General features: G+C 37.2%; 1 protein-coding gene across 7 annotated transcripts in view; it reads right to left on the reverse strand.

Annotated features, from left to right (window-relative positions):
• The window catches only part of KLC1 (kinesin light chain 1), a 45809-nt gene that overhangs the window by 20490 nt on the left and 2579 nt on the right, over nt 1–22740 (reverse strand). For 6 of the 7 annotated variants that reach the window (XM_054161786.1, XM_054161784.1, XM_054161785.1 and 3 more), the window contains exons 2-7: nt 8137–8398; nt 5243–5473; nt 3087–3165; nt 1493–1718; nt 932–1019; nt 140–241 (exon numbers count right to left, since the gene is read on the reverse strand). In XM_054161786.1, the coding sequence (XP_054017761.1) occupies nt 140–241; nt 932–1019; nt 1493–1718; nt 3087–3165; nt 5243–5473; nt 8137–8397 (987 nt within the window). In that variant the 5' untranslated portion in view covers nt 8398. Of the gene's footprint in view, nt 1–139; nt 242–931; nt 1020–1492; nt 1719–3086; nt 3166–5242; nt 5474–8136; nt 8399–15445; nt 15529–22740 lie in introns of all 7 variants that reach the window. The other variant, XM_054161783.1, reaches the window with a different exon arrangement.

Here is a 22740-nt window from a genome sequence, read left to right on the forward strand (position 1 = left end):
ACTTATCTGGCAGATCTACCCAACCAAAACTTAGAAAAAAGTAAGTGTTTAACTTTGCAGTCTCCCCCAAAAACCAAACCAAACCAAAAAACCACCAGCCACCAAACATTCCAAAAGTGCTGTATTCTTTCACTCCTACCTTTTCTCTGATTTCCAGAGCCCGCTTACACAATGGTTCAGCTTCTTTGTACTTCCCTCGTTTTCCATAAAGTACAGCAAGATTGTTTAGAGTTGCTGCCACCTGCCAACAGTACAGAAACAGTCATTACACTGGAATTTGCCAACACAAACACATGACAAATCAACACTTCTGCAAGACATTGATTTCAAATTTTTCATGCACAGGGTGGACCACCAGAAATTTTCAAGTAAAGAAATAATTTAATTGATTGCACCCATACACAAACAAGGAAAGAAAGAAAAGATAAATAAATAACGAAATACTTTTGCTTCATATGTGGGTTTTTCTTTTAGTGCATACATTCCTTCCATGTTCTTCTCTTACAAAGTTACCTCTCGCATCTACATTCAGAGCTGCTGCTCTGCTTCACACAGGCTACATGAAGTGATAGATGTCACATTAATACTGAATTTTCACCACAAAATCTTGATTTATGTATCATTTAAAAGCAGCAGTAAACCAAATGAGAAGCATCCCTTCAATCTGAGTTTAATGACATGATCTGAGTAAACAAATTAGAATCTTCACAAATTATTTCCCACAGAAAATCTACGCAATCCAAAAATCACGTATGTGCAACTCATTTGTGGTGCTCAAAAGGTACTACAAATATTTAAGAGGCCTCCTACCTGTACTGTTTAGAGATAAGCCAGGTCTTAAAAACTTTCCTGTTGAGTTTAATATTACAATGAGTTGAAAAAAATTCAATGAAAAGCACAACCGAAAATATGATATTGCATGTATACAAACCGCTGGATGATCTTTGCCCAGGGTCTTTTCACGGATAGCCAAGGCATCATTCAGGAGGTTTGCTGCATCTTTGTACTTATTCTGGTCTCTAAATTTTAAAGAGCCATAATTAATACTTTGAATTCAGGAAAGAAAGTTATAAAAATCAATCTGACTGCTAAGTACAAAAAAGAGTAACGCAGAACACATTTAGAAATGGGGAAAAGCTGAAGCCTGTCACAGCAGTTTGCCGGTTGAGGACCAGCATGTACAATGCTGTCCAGTTTACACCTCTAGATTATCTGTAACTGGGTACTCGAGACATGCACCCTCAGTAGGAAAAAATAAAGTAGCAAGATCAGCTTCACTTCCAAAGCAAAGGCACATGCAGCAATTTGTTCGACTTTTAAGTATAGGGATACCTTATTATGGCAGGACCCTCTTGAGGGTTTTAATAAAAAACAGGAAGGAAAATAAATGGAATGCAAAATAAAACACGCAAAAAGTGTTACTCTGAACATTAACAGGTTGTAGCCAAATATTAACTTTTTAACTGGTATTTACCTATGTCAGTATACAAACCTGTACACCAAAGCAAGTATGTTCAACATAGTGGCAACATCAGGATGATCATGACCTGAAGTCTTCTCCAGATCTTCAAGAGCTTGCTTACAGAGAGGTACAGCAACCTCATATCTACCTTGGGAAGCGTACTGAATTACAAGATTATGAAGGGTCCTTAATCTTGCTGGAATTTCATAGCCACCTTGCTGGGCAGCAGCTGCTGCACTGCTATGCTGCTGTTGAACTGAAAGAAATCAACAATATTTCAAGTTGTTTAAAACAAGACTAACTAAAACATCTAACATTATTGCCCAATGACACAAAATGAAATGCAATGAATTTCATTTCTTCAGTACAACACATACTTCACAGCAGTCATGCTGTCTTGAGCAGTGAAAATATGGCCAGTTTATCCTTCATATTCTGTCTAGTATTGTATTATTTTACATATCTACCAGCAAAAAGGGTCAAATGTAGTAAGCCAAGGAAGAAAGTTGGAAGCTGTTTCAGCTCAGGAAATCCTTAACGATTTTCAGATTGTATCGTAATTTCACACTAACAAATACTTGATTTGTGGACAGGAACATCCATGTACACAAGTCAAATACTTGGAGAAAAACTCAAATTATTTGTCCTTTTTCCTCATTCTACACTACACAGGATAAGGACTCCCAACTGCAAGCCTGCCTTTCTATTAAGCAAAAACCCCACTTTCACAGCAAGTGGGAGCCTTATTATGTCAGTGGAACCATACAATTTAAAGCCTTCACCCACAACCACTGCCTATCAAAGCTCTAAAGCATTTCAGTGTTTTTCCTGGAGGTCAAGGAAATCACTGACATGAACTTTGACACATGGTAAATTGGAAAATAAGGTAGATGGATTATGCAGGTATACAGACAGCTTTGACATTCAACTTTCCTAGTAGAGGGAAGCAAGAATGAGCTCAGGAGGGACTTCATGGTGAACGCTAACCTAATCTTCCTTCTATTGCTGGCTATCAAGAATGCAGTGTATCTTCTCTATGGGCCCATAAAGGAAAAGCAGAATTCTGTGATTACAAAGGCGTGATCCTTTAGCCAATTTTTCTAAGAAATTTGTCAGCTAAGAACCATTGTACTGCCAGCACACTGCATATGCACTACAGCATCAATACATTCTATAATATCAGCTTTGCACTCATACAAACCCCAGAAAATTTCACTAAGCAAGACTTCTCTATTTAATGGCTTCTTTCAATCATACTACCAAACCTCTGCCTCAGACTTCACTACATATTCATCACTCGTCCTGACCTTCAGTATTTCAGAATCTGCCTCGGTCACTTGGAACAAACCTTTTCCACTCTCAGGGTCACAGGAAACTGCAGGACAAATTTTCAACTGAGGTCAGTTTACTGCTAGTAAACTCTCTTTTAAAATCTAGGCTTCACATCTATCCTATCAATGTACAGACTGTGTATCAATGACTGGTTTCCTTAACTCTAGCAGAGGCATTCACCACTCCTACTGTGTGCCAGAGGTCCTCCAAGCATGTATTAATTTCTGTAAAGGGTATCTTTATATTCTACATTGCAAAAATACACTAACGTTGTAACCTGAAGTACACTTACTTCCTTGTCCTTGGTCATCTTCATCATTGGGAAATAAGTCATCCAAAGGCTCTTTGGTGGAATCTGTGTCTTTATCCTCCTATAGAACAACCCCAAACCCAAACAAGTTGTTACACTTAAATCTTAGGCATAAAGAGACAGTCCACTTAATTAGCAATGTCAAGGGAAAACCTCACTCCCAAAATGTGGGAACTGGCCAGAATAACTTTCCTCACAGAAGTTTTTACGAAGGTCTTACGTTCAAGCGTATTTACACACTTTCTCCCAAAACAATACAGGACACCTTCAGAAGAGCCAGGAATAGAAATCAGGTCTCCTAGATTTCAGTCTCAATTTAAGCACAGAAGAACACATTTGCTATTCTTACAGAGACATTATGCCTAATGAAAGTACCCAGAGAAGACTGAGCACTACTGAATACAGAACTGTCTGCTGTACTTTTTCAGTCATAAATGCACTTATAGATGCACAAGAGAGAGGAACAAGTAGACCTCAATTTCTGAGTATTCAGCTTCTGCACAAATAATAGACTTTGTAATTGTGATCTAGAAGATTCAAAATGAAACAACAAAACACACACACACACACAAAACCAACCAACCAACCAAACCAAAAAACCCCACAACCCCAACACTTTGAAGGAAGTCTCCAACAGTCTCCATCTGGACTCCTACACAATCCATCAGTGTATAATGATTTTAAACATCCAATGGTAATTCCAAATTCCACAATTATCCCTCAATCCTGTTTCTAAATTGTGGCATCTACACAATATAAACAGTTCAGGTTCTCAGAAATGTTAATCTCAACATGTAGAAAACCCAGGAGCTGAACACATTCCTCTTTTTCTGGCTCCCCATTAAGTACCTTTTCCCACAGAAAGGCAACTGCTGCTGGCCTTCAAATACAAAGGGGGAAAAGTGGGTGTTCTGCAAAAAGCAGATTGATGGAACTGGACCTCAGATGGGAAGTTCGTTAATTTTAGGTGTGCTAATTCCAGCCTCATACTGAGTACAAAAATCACTGACTACTTTCAAAGGCTAATGACAGAGACTGTCCATATGGTGAGCGAAACTACAAAGATGCTTTGCTGGCTTTGACCCTGCATGCCAACTAAATTTCAAATGATGGTGCTCTTCAGGCCATTTACAGATTACAGTCCAACAGTTAGTACACCAAAATTCTAGTATTCCCTCCTTCTGCCCCTTTTGTAAACAGGCTTCACTAACAGCGTTCAGCTACAAATGCCAGCTCATGAAATAGCACTGAGAATTTCCACACGCAACTGCCCAAAACAACTCTCGCTACTCATAATATGCTAAAAAGGATTTAGTCAAGCAGTCAGTTAAGCATGACTAAAATGCACACATCTTCACCATTAAGTCACCAAAATAATTCATTATGAAAAACTCCTCCTTCCAAGACAAAGCTGAGAAAGTCTGAATGCACAAAATGAGACCTTTCTCTACTGTGCCATCTAACTTAAGGAAACAAATTAAACTAATAACAAGAAGGGCAGACAATTCAGAAATCGTTAAGTGATAAGTTGCTTCTGTAAATTAAAGTTGTATCCGTTTTCTCTGTGAATCTAAGTGCATGTAATGCAATGGACTAGCTAAACACAACTGAAAATGTGCAAATGATCACAGTATCTAGCAGGAGGTCTTGAAAGGGGATTCAGTAAATTCTCCACAGATAAAAACGCTACACACTGGTTTCACCAAACAAATATTAAATATTTTCTTGCAGTCAAAACAACACCAAGTTCCCCATGGTCCTAGAATCTCAGAAGGTTTACATTCCCTGTTTATTTTAACTGTTCAATTTACACAGGGAAATGTTTGCTTTGGTTCAGTTTTTTGTTTGGTTGGGTTTTTCTGAGCTGATACTAAGTTAATTACAAAAAAGTCCCCAAACAAAACACCCACAATAGCACCTAAACTTATCTCCAGACAGTAAAACGTTTACTCTCTAATATTAATAAGAATGAACTGGTATCTCAGAATCTTTCTGCTAACTGTGTGACACTGGTACAAAGTAAGTGTCTCCAAGACAAGGTTATGTAAGAGACAACTAAAAAGCTTCTCTCAGTCATTTCTTGGAAACTAGCCAGATTTATGTAAATGTAAAGTGAGTTTTACTATACAGCTACTTACTGAGGGTGAAATATCATCATCGTATTTTTTTAATTGATTCATGAATTCTAGGTGTTTCTTTTCTTCCTCCAGTTGTGCCACAGATTGCTCACTTTTCTGTAGTTTCTGTTGTGTATTGGCTAGTTCATCCCGTAGCCACTGATTTTCCTGGCATAGCCGGCGAACCTGAGCACGCAATTTCTGCTTCTCTGATTCCACTGCATTTAAGTGATTTGACAAGGCCATCATCACCTGAAAAGCAGAAAGAGTCACATGATATATTTCCTCTGGCATGAAGTCCAATATTTAACAAAAAAGCCTTTTAGTATTTAAAACCTGTCAGCTGTGAAACCTGGTAAACAGATAGATTTCTCTTCTTTATACATCTGGGTCTTACTTTTCCTCCAAACTTTTTTTACCATTTGTTCAGCCAGACTTAAGCCTAGAGGAACTATTTACTAATGACTGTTTTCCACAATGCTGTCAGAAGTCAAATTGTTTTACAATTCTCTCAAGATCTTAAAACATAAAAAATTCAAACTAGGATTTAGATTACTGAAATAGAAATTCCAGTTTGTTCCACTACCACGAAATGAAGCAGTAATACTTCTAACTTGAAATATCATAAAAATAACCTAAGAACTAACACAGACTTCTAATTTAGCAGCTTTCAGAGAGAAAAGTAATCATACATATCCTTACAGTTCACAAAGATGAACACTTCAGCATAACAATAATACTCCAAAGGGACAATTATCCTATTGAGATATAAACATGCAATTGAATGCACAATTTATATAAGCACTTTACATATGCACAAAAGTGAGTGTGCAGACTCTCATTGTGTTTGAAGCATTACATTAAGGACAAAAAATATAAAAGCCATAATGGCAGAATACTTGGGTCAGGCATTTTTTTGCAAAGCAAAGTTAAACAAGAAAAGAGCTTGCTAAGTGAAAGTCACACACTACATACAGAAGATACTCTGCCTACACTGTTTATGTAATAGCCCACTAATACATAGTGCAGCCAATAACAATTCAAACAAATACATTTTTTAAGAATGAGCCACTGGTGACAACCAAATACTTCTTTTAGATTAATTCAACATGCCCAAGTTATTAGCATTTAATTTCCTCATTTTCATGTTTCATGTCACCTTGAAGTGTTTTTAAACTACTTCATGTGAAACAGATGGTGTCCTTAACTGAAATTTTAGCTTCAAAAAAAGTCATCAAGCTTTTAGAAATTCCTTTTTTTTTTTTTTTCCCCAATAAACATAAGAAAAAGTCCAAGTCCAAATCTCCAGAATTCAGCACGTACCCATTTACATTTCAAAACTGTTAATCATTTGAATTACTTGGTCTTACTGAAACAGTGGCATTTGTAATATCAGAAAGTACATTTAGGAAATTTGTGGTCACAGGCTCAACAAGACCTGATGTTGTAACACTGTCCAAGTTACTACAACATACTACAATCCTTTGTATTCTCACTCTGTAGAATTAGCTGAAAGAAAAGTTTGATTACTTCTTCAGCAAAGTCAGTTTTATTCTCATGGAACTACATTTATGTCATCATACCTATACCCATGTCACAAAATCATCTATAAATTATTTCCATATCTTAACTTAAATTCTGCAAATAATAATAATTTTTAAAAATTACTACACTGATGCAACTGAAAGTGTGCAGAAAGAGTAGGCTTATCACGTCTGAGAGTAGTAGTTTGAAGCGGAATTGGTTTCCTAATGAAGGCAGTAAATGAAGATGTCTTGGCTCCTAGTCACCACAGTTCACAAACCACCGTGTGGGGCACACAAGACAGGAACATCTGCAACTGAGGCTGCTGAGCCTGATAGAGCCAAGAATCAGAACTAGTGTTTTTCAGTCCCAATGTCACATTGAAGTTCAGGAGAGAAAACTTACTCATTCAACTCTCAGATCTTCTACATACACCCATTTCAGGTAACTATAACAATTTTATTCCATATAGCTTCAATTTTATTGCAGTACAAAGGATCAAAGCCTGTACAATACACTACAGCCTGACAGTCTGTACCATCATGTCCAAAGGCTCTACATTTCCATGTCTGGTAACCCGTATTTGTTCATTCTCTCAAACCTCAATTCACCATGATCCAATGCACACAGCTTCCAGATCACCAAACAGTAATAGCTTGATCCAGATGAGAAGGCTGAGCACAGTTACGAAACAATATAAAGCCTATTAATATAGAGCTGACTCATCAGCATTTTCAACTCAACTGCAAAGACTTTGCCATTTTATACTGATGGCAGTGTTGCATCACATTGTTTCAGGTTTTTGACCTAGTACAAAATACCCTAGAGTTGGACTGCAAATGGTCCTTCCATCCTGACTGAACATGCATCTTTTCACTCATTTTCTGCAGATGATACCTTCATTGACTAAGTTCACAGAAATTAGCTCAGAGTCCACTTTACTGCATCAGTTCAAGTTGTTCACATTCTGTACACATCTCAACCTTGTGTTTAGATTCAGCTTTGGTTTAGCGGGATTATGTAACGATTTTAAGGTTACAGCAGAGCTCAAAGGCTGGAACAAATTAGTCTGTGTAGGTGTGAGACTTCTCTATGCAAAAATGTATAGAGTTAAAATGCCAGTGCCCAGTTCCTGAATTACTCAAACATTACCTGCCTAATGCCATGGAAAAGCCTAAACAGAAAACAGCAACTGCCTCACTGAAGCAAGGAGAAGCTCGGTTATGAACTTTAGTGCTTTAATACTGAATGTATAATTAGTTCTGTAACACAGCATGACACACAGTATCTACCTCTATTATTCCTTAACACACAGTAACATAAATGTCTCAGCCCATTACATCTATTCAGTCTGTAAAGTCTGAAGTGCCGTATTTCTACTGCAGTTTTACCTGTGCTTCACTAAGGCCAAGCTCCAGCATTTCCAGTGACTTTCGAATCATGTTTGATTTTTCTTCAACCAGATTAGTTTCATCATCTTTCTTCAAACATTTCAGTGTTTCAAGTAAGCTCTGTAAAATTGAATTGTGTTCGTTCTTCAGCGCCTCTAGTCCGTTAATCACTTGCTTAGTTTTGGCAATAATTTCATCTTGAGTAAGCTTCTCCAACTTTTCTTCTTTTAAATACACCATTGTGGACATGTTTTCATACATTCTGAAATGGAAGAGTACACTAGTTAATCCAGAAAAAAAAAGAAGGCAATTTTCTATAACTGAATAAAGCTTTCCTTTAAGAAGTCATTAAAAAATACCATTTTGAAATGTATCTTCAGAACAAAAAATACTGTAAGAGTTGTGCAAAAATATACTTAAGTCCTACATTTGAACAGTATTTTAAGTTTTCCAGTTTGTTTCCCAATTTACTGTTAATACTAGTTCACCAGCAAAACAACAACAGAAATGAAATACATAAACATGTCAGCAGAGTTTCTAACAAGTGTGGTAGAACAGGGTAGCATATCCAGGATTCTGGTTTGTGCAAAACCAAAATAGCTGGCATATAGAAGACATTATAGTATAGCTATCTGCAGATGCCACTAACCTACAACTATCTTTACAAATATCCACAAATAGAAATATCCACATATTAGAAATTCAGGTAGTTTCATCATCACAGATGCTATTACTGAAGTGACAAACTAGCATGACAGTGTAAAAATACAAATAGAAGACAAAGAAATAACTTGATCCTTTTAAAATGCTTCCAAGAAAGAAAAATACCTGTAATTAAAATAAAGAACTGAGAAATTGCTCCTTTACACTTAAGCCCTTTGAGTGAACCAGAAAGTGTAATTCAGAATAAAGTAGGAAACATTTTTCAAAAGCAGGGAATTACCACATCTTTATGAAGACACTTGAGAAGCTTTCCTAAACTAACATATAAAATGTATTAACTAGACTGTATTAAAACTTTTTACAGAAACAAGTCTAAAAAATAAAGCTTAAAAAAAATAAAACCACTTAAATGCTGAGTTAGAGTGCCATAAGGAACACACATCTATGCAACACTTCATGACAACTGCCAAAGGATGTGCCCTTCTGCTCTAGTATTGCATTGAAAAGGTTGCTCTGTTTCTATATACTCAAATTACCCTCTCTGTAATGATCTCCTGCAATGTGATATCTAAAAGGCATATCCATCTGTCACAAAAGAGCTGTGCACTACATTGGTTTATTTTGCAATCATCTGTTGCCTGAAAGCATAGGGAAGCTGTGAATATGATTTTCCTACAGCTTAATATAAGTGCCTTGTATTCACAGATATATGTAACACAGAGCATATACACCTGTACAAAATCTAATCTAATATGGTGTAAGAAATCAACTCACCCAAACCAGATGAGCAACATGGTAAGTTTCACCTATCCCATTTAAACCTAAGAATTACTTCCCAGAATGCTTAAATCACATTTTTTAAAAGTACAAGCTCTCTAAAACTGTATAAAAAAAAAAAATAAAATTGCCTTTTAATGTGATTTGTAAATGTAGGCTTTGTAAATTACTGTACAACATGGACAGACATGCAAAAAGTTGTTATGGATTGTGCTAACTTCAGCACACAGCTCAACTCTAATTAGCGTCAGCATGCTTTCATGCCTTCCATTAACAATTTCCATCCTGAATGCAAAGAACTGAACTTTTGATCATAAAGAAATGCAAACAGCAGATGACATCCCTAACACAAAATGGAAGCTCCTATTCATTAGAAGTTCTAAAAAATATGATTTTTTTTAAAATAGTTTTTCTGCCACATTGCAAAGTAAGCATGTGACCATCTGCCTGCCTTATGCAAACAGGCGTAGCAATTCCTTCTGCATGCCTCCGTATTTTGTATGTTATACTTGGCATATTCTATGCTCAAGACAGAAGGCAGGTATGTGCATGTGTGTATGTAATGCATATAAAGATGCTGGGAGGTTGGGGGTTTTGTGTGGTTTTTGTTCTTGTTTAAGTGTATTTAAATCACAACAGAAATTAAATTAAATCTAGGTGGTGAATACAGATAAATGAATGGCCAGTCACTGTTACAGAAAGAATGCACAAAACCCCTGCATATTACAAACTACAGTGGTGATACCTTCAAGCAGAATGCAGCCTGGGAGTACCCATCCAACATACAAAGTTCATCCCAAAGGCACATCTGTGCACACAATTACATCCAAGGTGTGAAATGGAAACTGATGTATTACTACTAGGAAAGAAGGTTTTCAGCTCACACATAGCATCAGGCATATAGCTCTTCATGAATATAATGAAGTTCCAACTCAGGAAGGCTAAACCAGTACAGAAGCTTTTAAACCAAAGAAAAGCAGATTTAAGCCAAATGAGGCAAAAAATATACTGAAAGCCCATCACACAGCAGACCTGCTTTAGAAACAAATGCTTCTCATCTCAAGCCACCTCATTCTAAATCAGAGCTATCATCTTTCACTGCCTCAGAGCTACTAATACAAGAAACTGTACTGGAGGCAGTGCCACATCAAAAGCCACATCAAGACACAGACCTTTGTGAAGGTTCACATAACCTGGGAGAGAACTCTCAGGTCCCCACTAGTGAAAATTGCTAGAATCCTTATCTTTCCTGATGACAGGAAAGGAGTAAATGTTTCTGCATAGGTTTTATAGTTTCTCTGCTTAAATAATATCTGGATAAAACAGTACAGAATATTTGGACAATGTTTTTCAGTTTTATAATTGTGCCTAGGAGAATAATTTAGAAAATGGAAGGAAAATCAATGTCATTTATCATGTTATCAGATCTGATCATTTGTAGGAGTAAGACTGATAAGTATCTACGATCTTTTAAGAGTAATGTAAAGGTGTGGTGCCATGTCTGAACACATAATCAAACAACTAGTTTTGCATACCTTGAGGCAGCAAAATTCATGTAGGAAGCAAAAAGGTTAAGTTTGTATGCAGGAAGTATACATGGATGTATACCTACAATGCCTTTCTATCTTCTCTTTTACAAAAATAATTGGTTTTCTTTTTTGCCTCTACTTCTTCCCTTCAGAAAATAAAGGGCACAGTCAAAGGCTTCTTAAGATCCTGTCATTTTTATCCTATATACACTGTACTGTAATTTTACCTAATGCAGGAACTCTAGGTTCAAATATTAATTTTTAATTCTATATAAAATCTAAAGCAAAACAAAGGCACAAAACTGTAGCTGGAAAAGAGAATTTTTGATGAGAGGGGGGAAAAAAAAAAGGAATGAAGTCAGAGTTGCAGACTAAGCAACTGGTTTCATCAACTTACATATTGTATAAAATATGTGCCTGTGCAGATCTTGAGGATTACCTTCCTGGTTTACTTACCACAACATAGGCTATTCTAAAATAGAAAAGTCATTTAACACTTTCCAACATTTAAAAACAAACAACCCAAAATGATAACAAAACAAACACTTGGGAAAAAAAAACCCAAGCCATTTTCTTCAAATGCACAAAATAAATGAACTCAGACAGATCAACATTAAAAGCCCTACAATGACTCCTAAAGGAGGTTTTTGCAGATGTATGTAGCATCAAATAAATGGATATTGAATAGCAAGAATCAGAATCTGAACTGAAGCAACATAAAGATGACAGAGCAAAGTCTACGGTCTTTCAGTCATGTAACTGCTGTGATAACCTCATCATATAAAACAACTTAAATTAATTAAAGATACAGACATGTAAGTACTTTGTTATTTATAAAACTTTCAAACCACACTAATAATTCTGACATCACAATTTGTTCCTAAATTCTACAGGCGTATGCGTATCAGAGCTAGCTTCTTAAGCTCTTCAATTTGTATTTAAGGATCTCTTAACCATAAATAGCTTTTCCTACTCAGCTACTTTAAAAAAAGTCATTTCCCTGCAGATCACCTCAAAGAATTCTTGAGCCAAAATTCATAACCATATAAATCCTTCTTTGTGTACAAAAACATACCAAGGAGGAACACTTTTCTAAGAAAATCACAAGATTGTTTTTTTTGCCCCTGTCTAAAGATTAGCCTGGGTTCTAAAACAAAACCAAACAAAAAGTTGTAATTTAATTAATTTAATTTTTCATTTCCTTGCCATGCATCCTAAGTATTTCCTTTCTAAATATTGGTATTTTCATTATTTAATAGTCAGGTTTCAAGTACTATAAGCTTGGAAGATTATTTTTTTAATGTATCTAGTGTCTCATCGTTATTGTTTTGAAATACAATTAAAAATACCCCCACAAAGTCTGTAAACTGCTGTGACAAGTCAAATTTTCCCTACATCTTCCCCTCTGAATATGCAGATTGCAGGCAGGATAGCTGAAAATTAAAGAATAAACTGGTTATGCAGAAGCGTAAAAATCATCCTAACACTAAAAGCTACAAGACTGGCTAAGCCATAGTTACAGGCCCTGTCATCTACCAGCACTTCTAATTCCACAAAGATACAATATATACTAGTTTGAACTTTTTGTGTCTCCAATATGTACTCATCAGTTCACTGTTTCATAACAATAATCAGCCTATTCAGGGCTTTTAACCCTAATTTCACACTTAGTTCCTTCTTAATTAAATGGCAAACCTCAGTGTCCTACATCTGGCATGCACTTGTTTCATTTTGTACCAACTGCAAATTACAAGTTATTAACTCCCTGCTCGGACCTGGAACACATCTCATTACATCACTGAACACACCATCTTGAAACACTATGAGCTGCTTTAACTGCTAATCTCCATAATGTGGAAAACTGCCTTCTCAAGCAATCCCTAAAAGATGACAGGCCTTCCAAGCACAAAAGAAACTCATCGACGAAGGCAAGAGAAGGAAACCAGTCTACTGAGGGACACAAATACTGTGTAAAAGACTGCATTAACTGCACCCCTTCCAAAGAAGGCAGCTCAGCTACACACACTAGTCAGAAACAACGGCAAGAATGATTCACTCAGGGGTTCTTTTCATGTACTTAGAAAGGTACTTGTAAAAGGACTCAGGTAAGAAAAACTCCAGTTTGAATATATTGATGTCACGGTTTACAGCCAGGAATTTCCAACTCTGGAAGAACAATGGTTACTAACTTCTTGTATTTTTTTTCCCCATCTAAGATGTTAATTTCTCTTTCTCTGTGAGGGTAGTTCTGCTATCACAAGTCATTCCCACACATAAGACAATCTATAACCTTTCTCCTCTTTGACTTGCCCTCCCTTTAATTACTTAGGAATTTTATTCCATTACATTCTAACCCCACAAATAAACTGGTTAGCTTTTTCCTCGTGACCTGTTCAGGACTGTAGCTGAACTGTCAACGCTATTTATCACTCTTTCCATCATACTATATATGATTCCATGTATAAGCCTCAATCTTGACCTGCACCTAGAAACTGTGTCCTGTTGGAGGTCAGACTTGCAGTACACTAGCTGACCCAGTTCTATAAACAGAATACTGCTGCACTCCTGTACTGCCTCGGATTTCCAAATACGTAATCTCAGAAAGTGTCTACACAATTGAGCACACATACACAAACTACCTTAAAAATAACTCAGTGAGAACAATACTGGAGGATGTAAATCACTGGCTTGAAGCAGGTAAGAAGATGGAATTGTACATGACTAGCAATCAATATTAAGGTACAGAAAAGTCTCTTAGAGTACACTAATTGTTTGAAAAAAAAGATTTAACCCCTTGGAGTCACTTTGTCTATCAACTTGCAGCTAGTAAGCATCTGAATTTAAACAACAAAAAAAAACTTGCTGTGCTGCTTCTGCTAGCCTTCAACTCAGAGCTAATTAGTGCCAGTGAAGAAGTCTGCCAACTGGAAGCACTTAGTCTAAGATAATGGTGTATAAAGTAAATACTATGAAAAGGACACTTGCAGTGCTTTAATGTCAAGGACACATATGCCAATGAAAGTTCAGAATCACATTTGTAATTTGACCTACAACCCTATCACAACACAACTGTGTTGGTAAGCAAACTGGACACTGATATTTTGCAAAGGTAAATCGACAAACTTCTGAAGAAATGCACAGTAAGCATAGCTTGACTAAAATGTGCTTTTAAAAAAGCCTTGAATACTGGCTGTTGCTTTTCTATTAAGACTGCCCAGCGCAGCCTACCCATTCCACAGGGCATCAGTGGGAAGAGGTTGTATAGCTACAAGATCTATCCCTACATCACAACAGCATCCACCTCCGAAAAGACACTGTGTCAAACTTTAGGAAATCCCAATGCCTATCATTAATTCCATCCACTGCATTAAACTGTATTTAAGGGAAGAGGATTATCAACTTGCTTAGCCAAAGAACAGAGTCATTGTACATATGCCTTGATAAATCTTGGAATCTTTTAACATCACAATAAAAAAAAACCAACAAAACAAACAAAGAGATAGCTAATCATACCTTACAGAGAAAAATCTTTGGATTCTTTGAAAGATTGTATTTGCTAATAAAACTGATTATAGCAAAAATAGCTACTATAAAACCTGCAGCAAAGAGTGATGCTGGCAAATCTCTTTGAGAAACTGCAAGCTATGAAGATCTGCACTACTGTGGAGTTCTTTTACATTTCTATACACTACAACACTAATGAAGCATACACTTTCTTAGCAATCAAAGCTGCATTCTTTTAAGTGAGAGTCTTAATATTTTGAAATGAGTACTTTTGTACATTTCAAGAATTACTAACCAAAAGAAACCTTTGGAGTAATTTCAGCCTTCCTTCTTTTGTACCAGGTAAAGTACTTTCATTAAAATTATGAGTGAAACAGTTAATTCAGTAGAAAATTAATTCAATAAAATTATTCAGTAGAATAAACATATGTCCTGTAACGACACAGATTACTCCTACTCTTAAAGAAAAGGTTATTATGGTGTCAATCTCCTGACAGTATTCCACTGAATAAACACTAGCTGGGGTTTCAATTATCATGATACAGTCAAAGCTGTATCCTTTTAACTGAAGACAATCCACATGACCTGAGAATTTAACTATCGCCAAAACCTTTTAGATTCAACCGTATCTGGGATTCCACAATGCTGCAGACTGTGGCCAAATCCCACCTTGCTCTCCCTGCTCACAAACTGCAGCATTACTATGCCTACCTGCATTATTTGTGTAAAAGGAATCAAGGGAATGTATTCTCTTTTTGGTGTATCTCATTCACTGTATCTTACCTCCCTGAAGTACTAAAAATAGATAGTGATTGAAACACAGAATTGTGACATACCCTAAAGTCACAGTGGATTATTCTTCCTCTGAAAAGTGGCACCTGTTTGGACCACACAGTCAGTCCACATGGATCATAAGCACCTAAGAGAAAAATGTATTCTCTGTATACACTCCCAAACCCTACTACCATCTCAGGTTTCAAATGAAGCTAGATGGAAATAAGATCTTTCCATGTATTTGTTAACATGTCAAAGGTTATTCTTTGTCAAAGATGGAGCAAGTGCATGAGAAATCTGACAGGCCTGTGTCTAAGGCAGTTTAATAGACCCAACCAGGAGTCTAGAGGAACTACATTAAAAGCTGTACTTTCAAGAAGGTACTTATTAATTCCTTCTTAATAAATGTTACTATTATCTGTTACAGTCTGGTGGCACATACCTTCTTTGTTCTAAACTTGAAACAACATACTTATTAACTATCCTCATACCTGTGACAAAACCAAGCCTCCATTCTTTTCCAGAATAACAGAACCAAATACAAACCTGTTTGGCTCTAATGTCAGTTTGTTAATTTCAGTTATGACCACGCAACTTCTAAAGACAGACAGCAAACCCAGCCTCCTATCCCTTCAAGCAAGGGAGCTGCCTCTTTTTTGTACTGCTGCTGTGTCAACAGCAAACAGTGTCTGTTGATCATCTTCAAAGCTAACACTAAGAATCACATTCAAGCAGCCACCAGCAGACCTTAAGAAAGCAGAACATTTTGCCTATTGCCTAAAACACTGACACAATATATCAGCCAGGGCCACACAGGATTTGCATTCTGCTTTTGACCACAAAGTCCATCTCACTGGATCATTTAATACAGTCATGATAATTTTGTTAAGCAGTTTTGTTACATGAAGCCGGAATAAACCTACTTAAATTCATGACAAGGCAGATGCTGAATCATTTAGAATGTCATTATATTTACCCTTACTTATTAGAAATGCTTGCCCTAAGAATCAACTATATATTAGGAAATATCAAGGTTAATTATTTTTAAAATTGTAATGTAGTTTAGTATTTTGCAGTTATGAAGACATTTCATAAATTACCTACTTTCAATAGATTGAAAGGAAATTTTGTCTGTTTTTAAAGAAGTAGTTTCAAGACACTTTGAGTTACAAATCCACCATGATTATTGAATCTCAGTTTTCACTCTCAATATTCCAAGAATCCAGATTTATTTCTGTGTGGAAATGCCACTTGGCTCTTCATAGACTTGTCCCCTTCTGCACAACCATGTCTTCAGCAAATTTTTAGCTTTGGTAATACATTTTTAATAGACTGATTCAAGCCAGTCTGAGTGTCTCTTCCGGACTGGAATAGAGCAGACAGTAACATCGAAGCGTTTTCAAAGCTACTTGTTTTGCAATTTTTAGATGTCAATAGTGTAGACAATTTTTTTTTTTTATCTTAACTCTAGATCTTTCATTTTGCATTGTTATTTTCAGACAAGAACTGTACCCATTTGTGTTCTCTATTTATCTTAACTCTAAATAGTACTTAAGTACAGGAATGTTCCCATCAGACTTCCATAATACCTTAAAAACCCCCATCAGCTTCCACTTACTAACGTCAGACCTATAATCTTAACTAAATCTACTTTTTATGACATACCTATAATCACTGAAAAAACACATGCAAGAAGGGCACAGAAGGGCACATCTTGCCTCATATTACTGGATCTGTGTGGGAAGCTTTGCTGACAATTGACTGTGAGTACAGATTACATTGCTCTGACACAGTTGAGGGCATTGAACAAAAGGGTTATTTGAACCAAAACGAGATATAAAAGGAATATCCACTAACACTGCTTCAGAACACACTAGCCTTCAGGTTTAACAAACCTTTAAAGCTGGTTTTGAAGCTATCTAATAGTTCACATTAAGATGCAAAAACTGCAGTCACTCTTCAGGCTTTAAGGAAAACTGCCTTCTCCAGCTTACCCTACCATTAGAAAAACAAAAAAAGCCCACACACACACAAAACCCAAACCAAAACACAAAACCACCTCATAAAATCACCTCTCTAATTATTCCAAAGTAACTATAGAAAAGAGTTCCACAACTAAATAGTTCAGGTTTTAACTGTTTTATTGCAAGGGGAGTAATTCTACTCCATTAAGTATTACATCAACATTTATATTTTCAAATGCAATCATCAGTTATCAGAGTAATGCTTTTTTATACCTAGCCAATTTCAAAAGCACAGCAAACAATGCAATGGTCTAGAAAAACGACCTTGTATCATTCACTGTTTCTTACTTACAACAGCAGAGCGCTGATTTGCCTGTAACGTTGGGACAAACTTCCTTGTGAAGTACTCCATAATCTGCAGGGTTTACTCATGTGGTCTTTATGAGGACAGGCAGAAGAGAGCAGTACAGCAGGCCCTAACCCAGCATCTGACAGTGTCAGTTTAGCATTCTGTGCACTCACACCTGAGGACCGAACCACAGTTTTTGCTCCCTCTCAGTGACCTTTCACATTTGTGATTTATCTCAGTGCTGAGGCATTGGGTGATCCTTTGGAACTTCTGAAATACGGGCTGTGATAACACTAGCATGATAGCTCCCACCATCCTGCTGCACTACACCACTCTTCTGGTGGACTGACAGGGAACAAAATCACACATTAACTGGAAAATAGACACAAAAGATATAAAACCTAATGTTTTCAGTATTAGTTTTTAAACCATCTTGCTCGGACAAATCTGTTTTGAAAGCATCCTGGTACTGAGGACATCAGAACAGTCACTTCCTAAAACTGTGCCACTGCAAGAAATATATCTTGTACTTCCAAGTGTTGCTTCCAGTGCCTCCAGATGTGGGGGGAGAGAGGGGGAGCAAACCCAAAATGAAACAAAAGGGGGGGTGGAAATCCAAGCCATTTGTTTATGTAACAACTGAGCAAGGTTAAAGATTTGATGGTGATACAAACTACAAAACGGCACTATAATCTAAACCTCACTGGCAGCTACTTTCAAAAATATACTGTGTATCTTTGCTCTCTACCTGCATTCTGCACAAACTCCAAACTTAGAATTTTTAAGTTCAGTAAGTATTTGAACAGCAATATTTTAAGTGTGCTCTCCAATCAACATGCAGCATGTAAATTTATCTTAAAAGTACTGTGAGATAAAATGATACTAACTGAATTCTAAGAAAGGCTTAAAACTAGAGTAACTGAATCATTAATCTGTTTTTACCTCTTTTCTGAACAGTGGGAAAGAGATACATTAAAGTAAAAACAAATTACCAGGATACTGAGTCAAAGTCATCCTGTGGTGCCTCTTGTCTTTCAAAAGACACTGGCTGAATAACACATCGTTGAAAAATGAGGACACCTGGCTAAGACATTCATAGATTCATAGAATGGTTTGGATTGGAAGGGATCTTAAACATCATCTAGTTCCAAACCCTCCACCACGGGCAAGAACACCTTCCACTAGACCAGGTTTCTCAAGGCTTCATCCATCCCATCCTTGAACCACCTCTCCAGGGAGGGGGCATCCAGTGTCTCACCACCCTCACTGTAAAGAATTCCTTCCTAACACCTAGTTTAAATCTGCCCTCCTCAAGTTCCAACGCATTCCCTCTTATCCTACAACTACAAGTCCTTTTAAGAAGTCCCTTCCCGGCTTTCTTATAGCCCCCTTTCAGGTACGGAAAGGCCACTATAAGGTCTCCCTGGAGCCTTCACTTCTCCAGACTGAACAATCCCAGCTCTCTGAGCCTGACTCCATAGAAAAGTGCTCCAGCCAGCTCATCATTTTTCATGGACCTGCTCTGGACCCATTCCAGCAAGTCGATGTCCTTGTGGTGGGGGCACTCTCAGAACTGGATGCAGTACTCCAGGTGGGCTCTCACAAGATCAGAGCCTAAGGGGAGAATCACTTCACTCTTTGTCAGTACTGTAACAAAATCTTACCTTTCATCGCGGTAAGATATGACTAAGCCCTCCGGAATGCCCACCAAGTACCAGCATTCTGTGTTCCAGAATGCTCCCAAACCATAGCCCTATAGAGAAGTTATCCTCTTGTTATGTGGGCCTTACAGCAGGCATAATGATCAGGTTCACAGACCCAAACGTCACAATATAGACCACTCACCAGAATTAGCATACGAATGAGTAAATCCTCGGGAAGACCTCTCTAGTAAGACCTCTAGATCATCACCATGACGTGCTAGCATGCTGCCAAACATCATTATAACTTCTGTACACTGTGACCTCCATATTTCAGTGTAGCAATATTCACTATACTGAATGTATCCAAGGAAATGGTAAATATAAATAATAGTGCATTCTCGTCTCTTCCACACATTATTGCCCTCTATGTAAAGAGGAATTTAGAGACAGAAATGGCCACTTAATCACCTGGTCTGCCTTCCTGCAAACACAAGACCATGAGCAGTCAGTCACTAAGGCTATGGTTAGGTAGTAAGTAATGCTCCTCATCCAGCCACACCTTCATTCACAACTCCCATCACTGTGCCAGAACAAGATGTTCTGTCCAAAAAAAAAATTGACAATTTAAGAATAAATAACAAAGATCTGCATCTTTGACTGGATTGTATTTCAGTCACAGGTGAGGGGTAAGAGCCAGGACAGAAACAGACAAAATACACCTCTTTCACCATGCTGCCATGCAGTGAGCTGTGTTAACAGAAAAAGGACATGGAACAAATGAGAAAAGCATGGAACTAAGTAAACCGGCACTGAGACTGAAGAAAAAGTTCAACTAGATCCTTAGATATTGATTATACATTACTATTCTGTCAGCAGAATTTTAGGAGGTGGTTGTCATCCTCCTATCTCAAACTTGCGACCTCTCCTATACGCTCCAACTACCATCACACTAGATGCACTGACTACACATAGCCACCATCTGTAATGGCAGGAAGGGGAAGAAGAATCCTACTTTTTTAACCAACTCTTCTCCCTCTAAAACACTCTAAATGATTGGAAGGGGCAGGAGGGGTGTAGGGAGGAACATCCAATTTACGCACATGAACACATGAAACAGTCAGTGTGAGTAAAATTAATCCGTGGCAAACATAGAAGAGGTATGGGAGAGTAACAGCGGTCTCTGAAAGCTGCTCAGACTGAAAAGAAAGACGTGGCTGTGAATTTCCTGCACCATTCTTCCTGACACTGATAAAGGAAGTTCCATAAAAGCACTCAATCTTAAAACACAAGATTCTCTTCACCAGATAAATGAAAAAGGGGAAAAAAAAAAAAAAAGGGGGGGGGGGAAGTAGAACCACCCCAACACTTAACTCCCATATCCTACTCTGCTAGTGCCTAATCTGTATGACAGGCTTTGCAAACCATTCAACTACTGTCAGCTGGAAGGACCAAACTCAAAAGTTTAAAACCACCACCCCTACACTGTGGAATGGCATACGCACACAAATCACAGCACATGAGCACTCTTTTTTTTTGTTAGCATTTAACTACTTGTGCTGTCTCCAGACACACAGTGCAGTAATATGCTGCCAAAAGATTGCAGCACAGAAGAAAGCTTTTATAACATCAGTGTTTGGATGCAATGCAAATTAGTAAAAGTTAATATATACCATTATCTGCTAATTCAAAAACATGCACTGTCCTTTAACGACTGATTTTCAGATACAACTTTTTTAGTAGTACCAAGGAGTTCAGCTTTATATTAGATGTTTCTTGACCTTCTTTACGTTCATTAGTGCAACATTAAGTTTTTAAATGTTTTGCTGGGGTGCATCACAGAGTAAATAGGTGTAATTAGCCACTATCCCAACCCTACTGGTATGTAAGGAAGCCCAGTATTACTGACTAGACCGGTTACATCCATGGGAGATAAACTGGATTCAAAGAAACAGTGATTAAATTAACACACACACACCACTAATTGAATCTGTTTTCTTAGCTGATTGAATCTGCAGAAACTGTCAACTATCAGAAATTAATTTTCTTCATAGGCTAAGAAATTAACATATCATTTGTTAACTGTGCTTTAGTATTCATCCTCTGAGAACAACTCCCTTGGTCACATTCAGAAAAGTATTATGAGTACTAGAAGCACACATCCTCAGTCCTCATGTTTGCCTATTTACTATGGCCTGCCATTATTAAATATATTAACTCTCTAAGCACAAAAACCCCCCAAGTATATTGTCATCTGATGCCTGCAAAGAACCTCACACAAAACCCTATGGAAGTAATTCCTCCATCACTGAAAGCACCTGTAATTCCAACCCTGACCCTCTAACAAAGTGCCCAATTTAAATCCCATAAAATGAAGGCAACAAAAGCATTTTAGCAAATCTAAGCCAGCAAAAGTGCACCTTTTTATGGTCACCATTTATTGATTAAGCAATTTTTCAAACTAAATCCACTTATTTCTACAGCTTGCTTTCAGGAAAAAAATGTTTCACTAAAGAAGTAACTGGGAAAGTCATAATGCCTCATAATACCTGAAGCCAATCATGACTCAGGTTTTCATTACTATAATCAGTTCTATTTTGAAGTCAAAATGGTTCTGGTTTTGTTTTTTTTCTTTTTTAGAATCGTGTCTTTGACTGCTACTTGGTTACCACGTGGTATCTATTTGATATTGTATTCATCGTGCTTTAGTTTTAAAGAAAATGAGAGTTAATAGTGAAAAGAAATGCTTTCCTAAACTTTGATCAAGGTAAATATGATGTTAGTTTAAAACAATTTTAAAATACTTTGGAGACACAATGTACCACACAGGCTGGATTAAGAAAAAAGCCTCTGACTAGCCACTTCATTCCAAGCATCAGGGAACTGGTCCATTTTTATGATAGTTTAAGCAGACCTAGTGTGCTTGTCCCTATCATTACTATGCTCTTCAACATTAAATACCAATTTTGCTTATTAATGAAATTACCCAAATTTCCTTATTTTCCACTCCTTCGATACAAACGTTATTTTAACAAGTATTTGTACACTAAGTTTTAAAATAATTATGAGCTGTGCATCTGAAGAGATGCTGTTAATCCTAGAATAAACCCAACTGCACATCTGCCAGAGAGGCCAAGCAGAGAAAGATAAATGAGTAACTACACAAGCCCACATCTCAAGAAGTTTCATTAAAGGGACTCAGAACTGAATATGCAGGATACCCTTCCCCAACCTCCCAGTTAAGCAAGGGACGTGCAGGTACATGTGCATACATAAACAGATATGCACATACAGATATACAGAGAGATACATACACTGCATAAACATAGCACACAAGTGAGGGTTTTCTGACATTACCATGGTAAGGCCTTCATAAATAGAGGAAGCAGCATTTGCTCTTCTAT

The sequence above is a fragment of the Dryobates pubescens genome, chromosome 5 (assembly GCF_014839835.1).
Source record: "Dryobates pubescens isolate bDryPub1 chromosome 5, bDryPub1.pri, whole genome shotgun sequence".
Lineage (NCBI taxonomy): Eukaryota > Metazoa > Chordata > Aves > Piciformes > Picidae > Dryobates > Dryobates pubescens.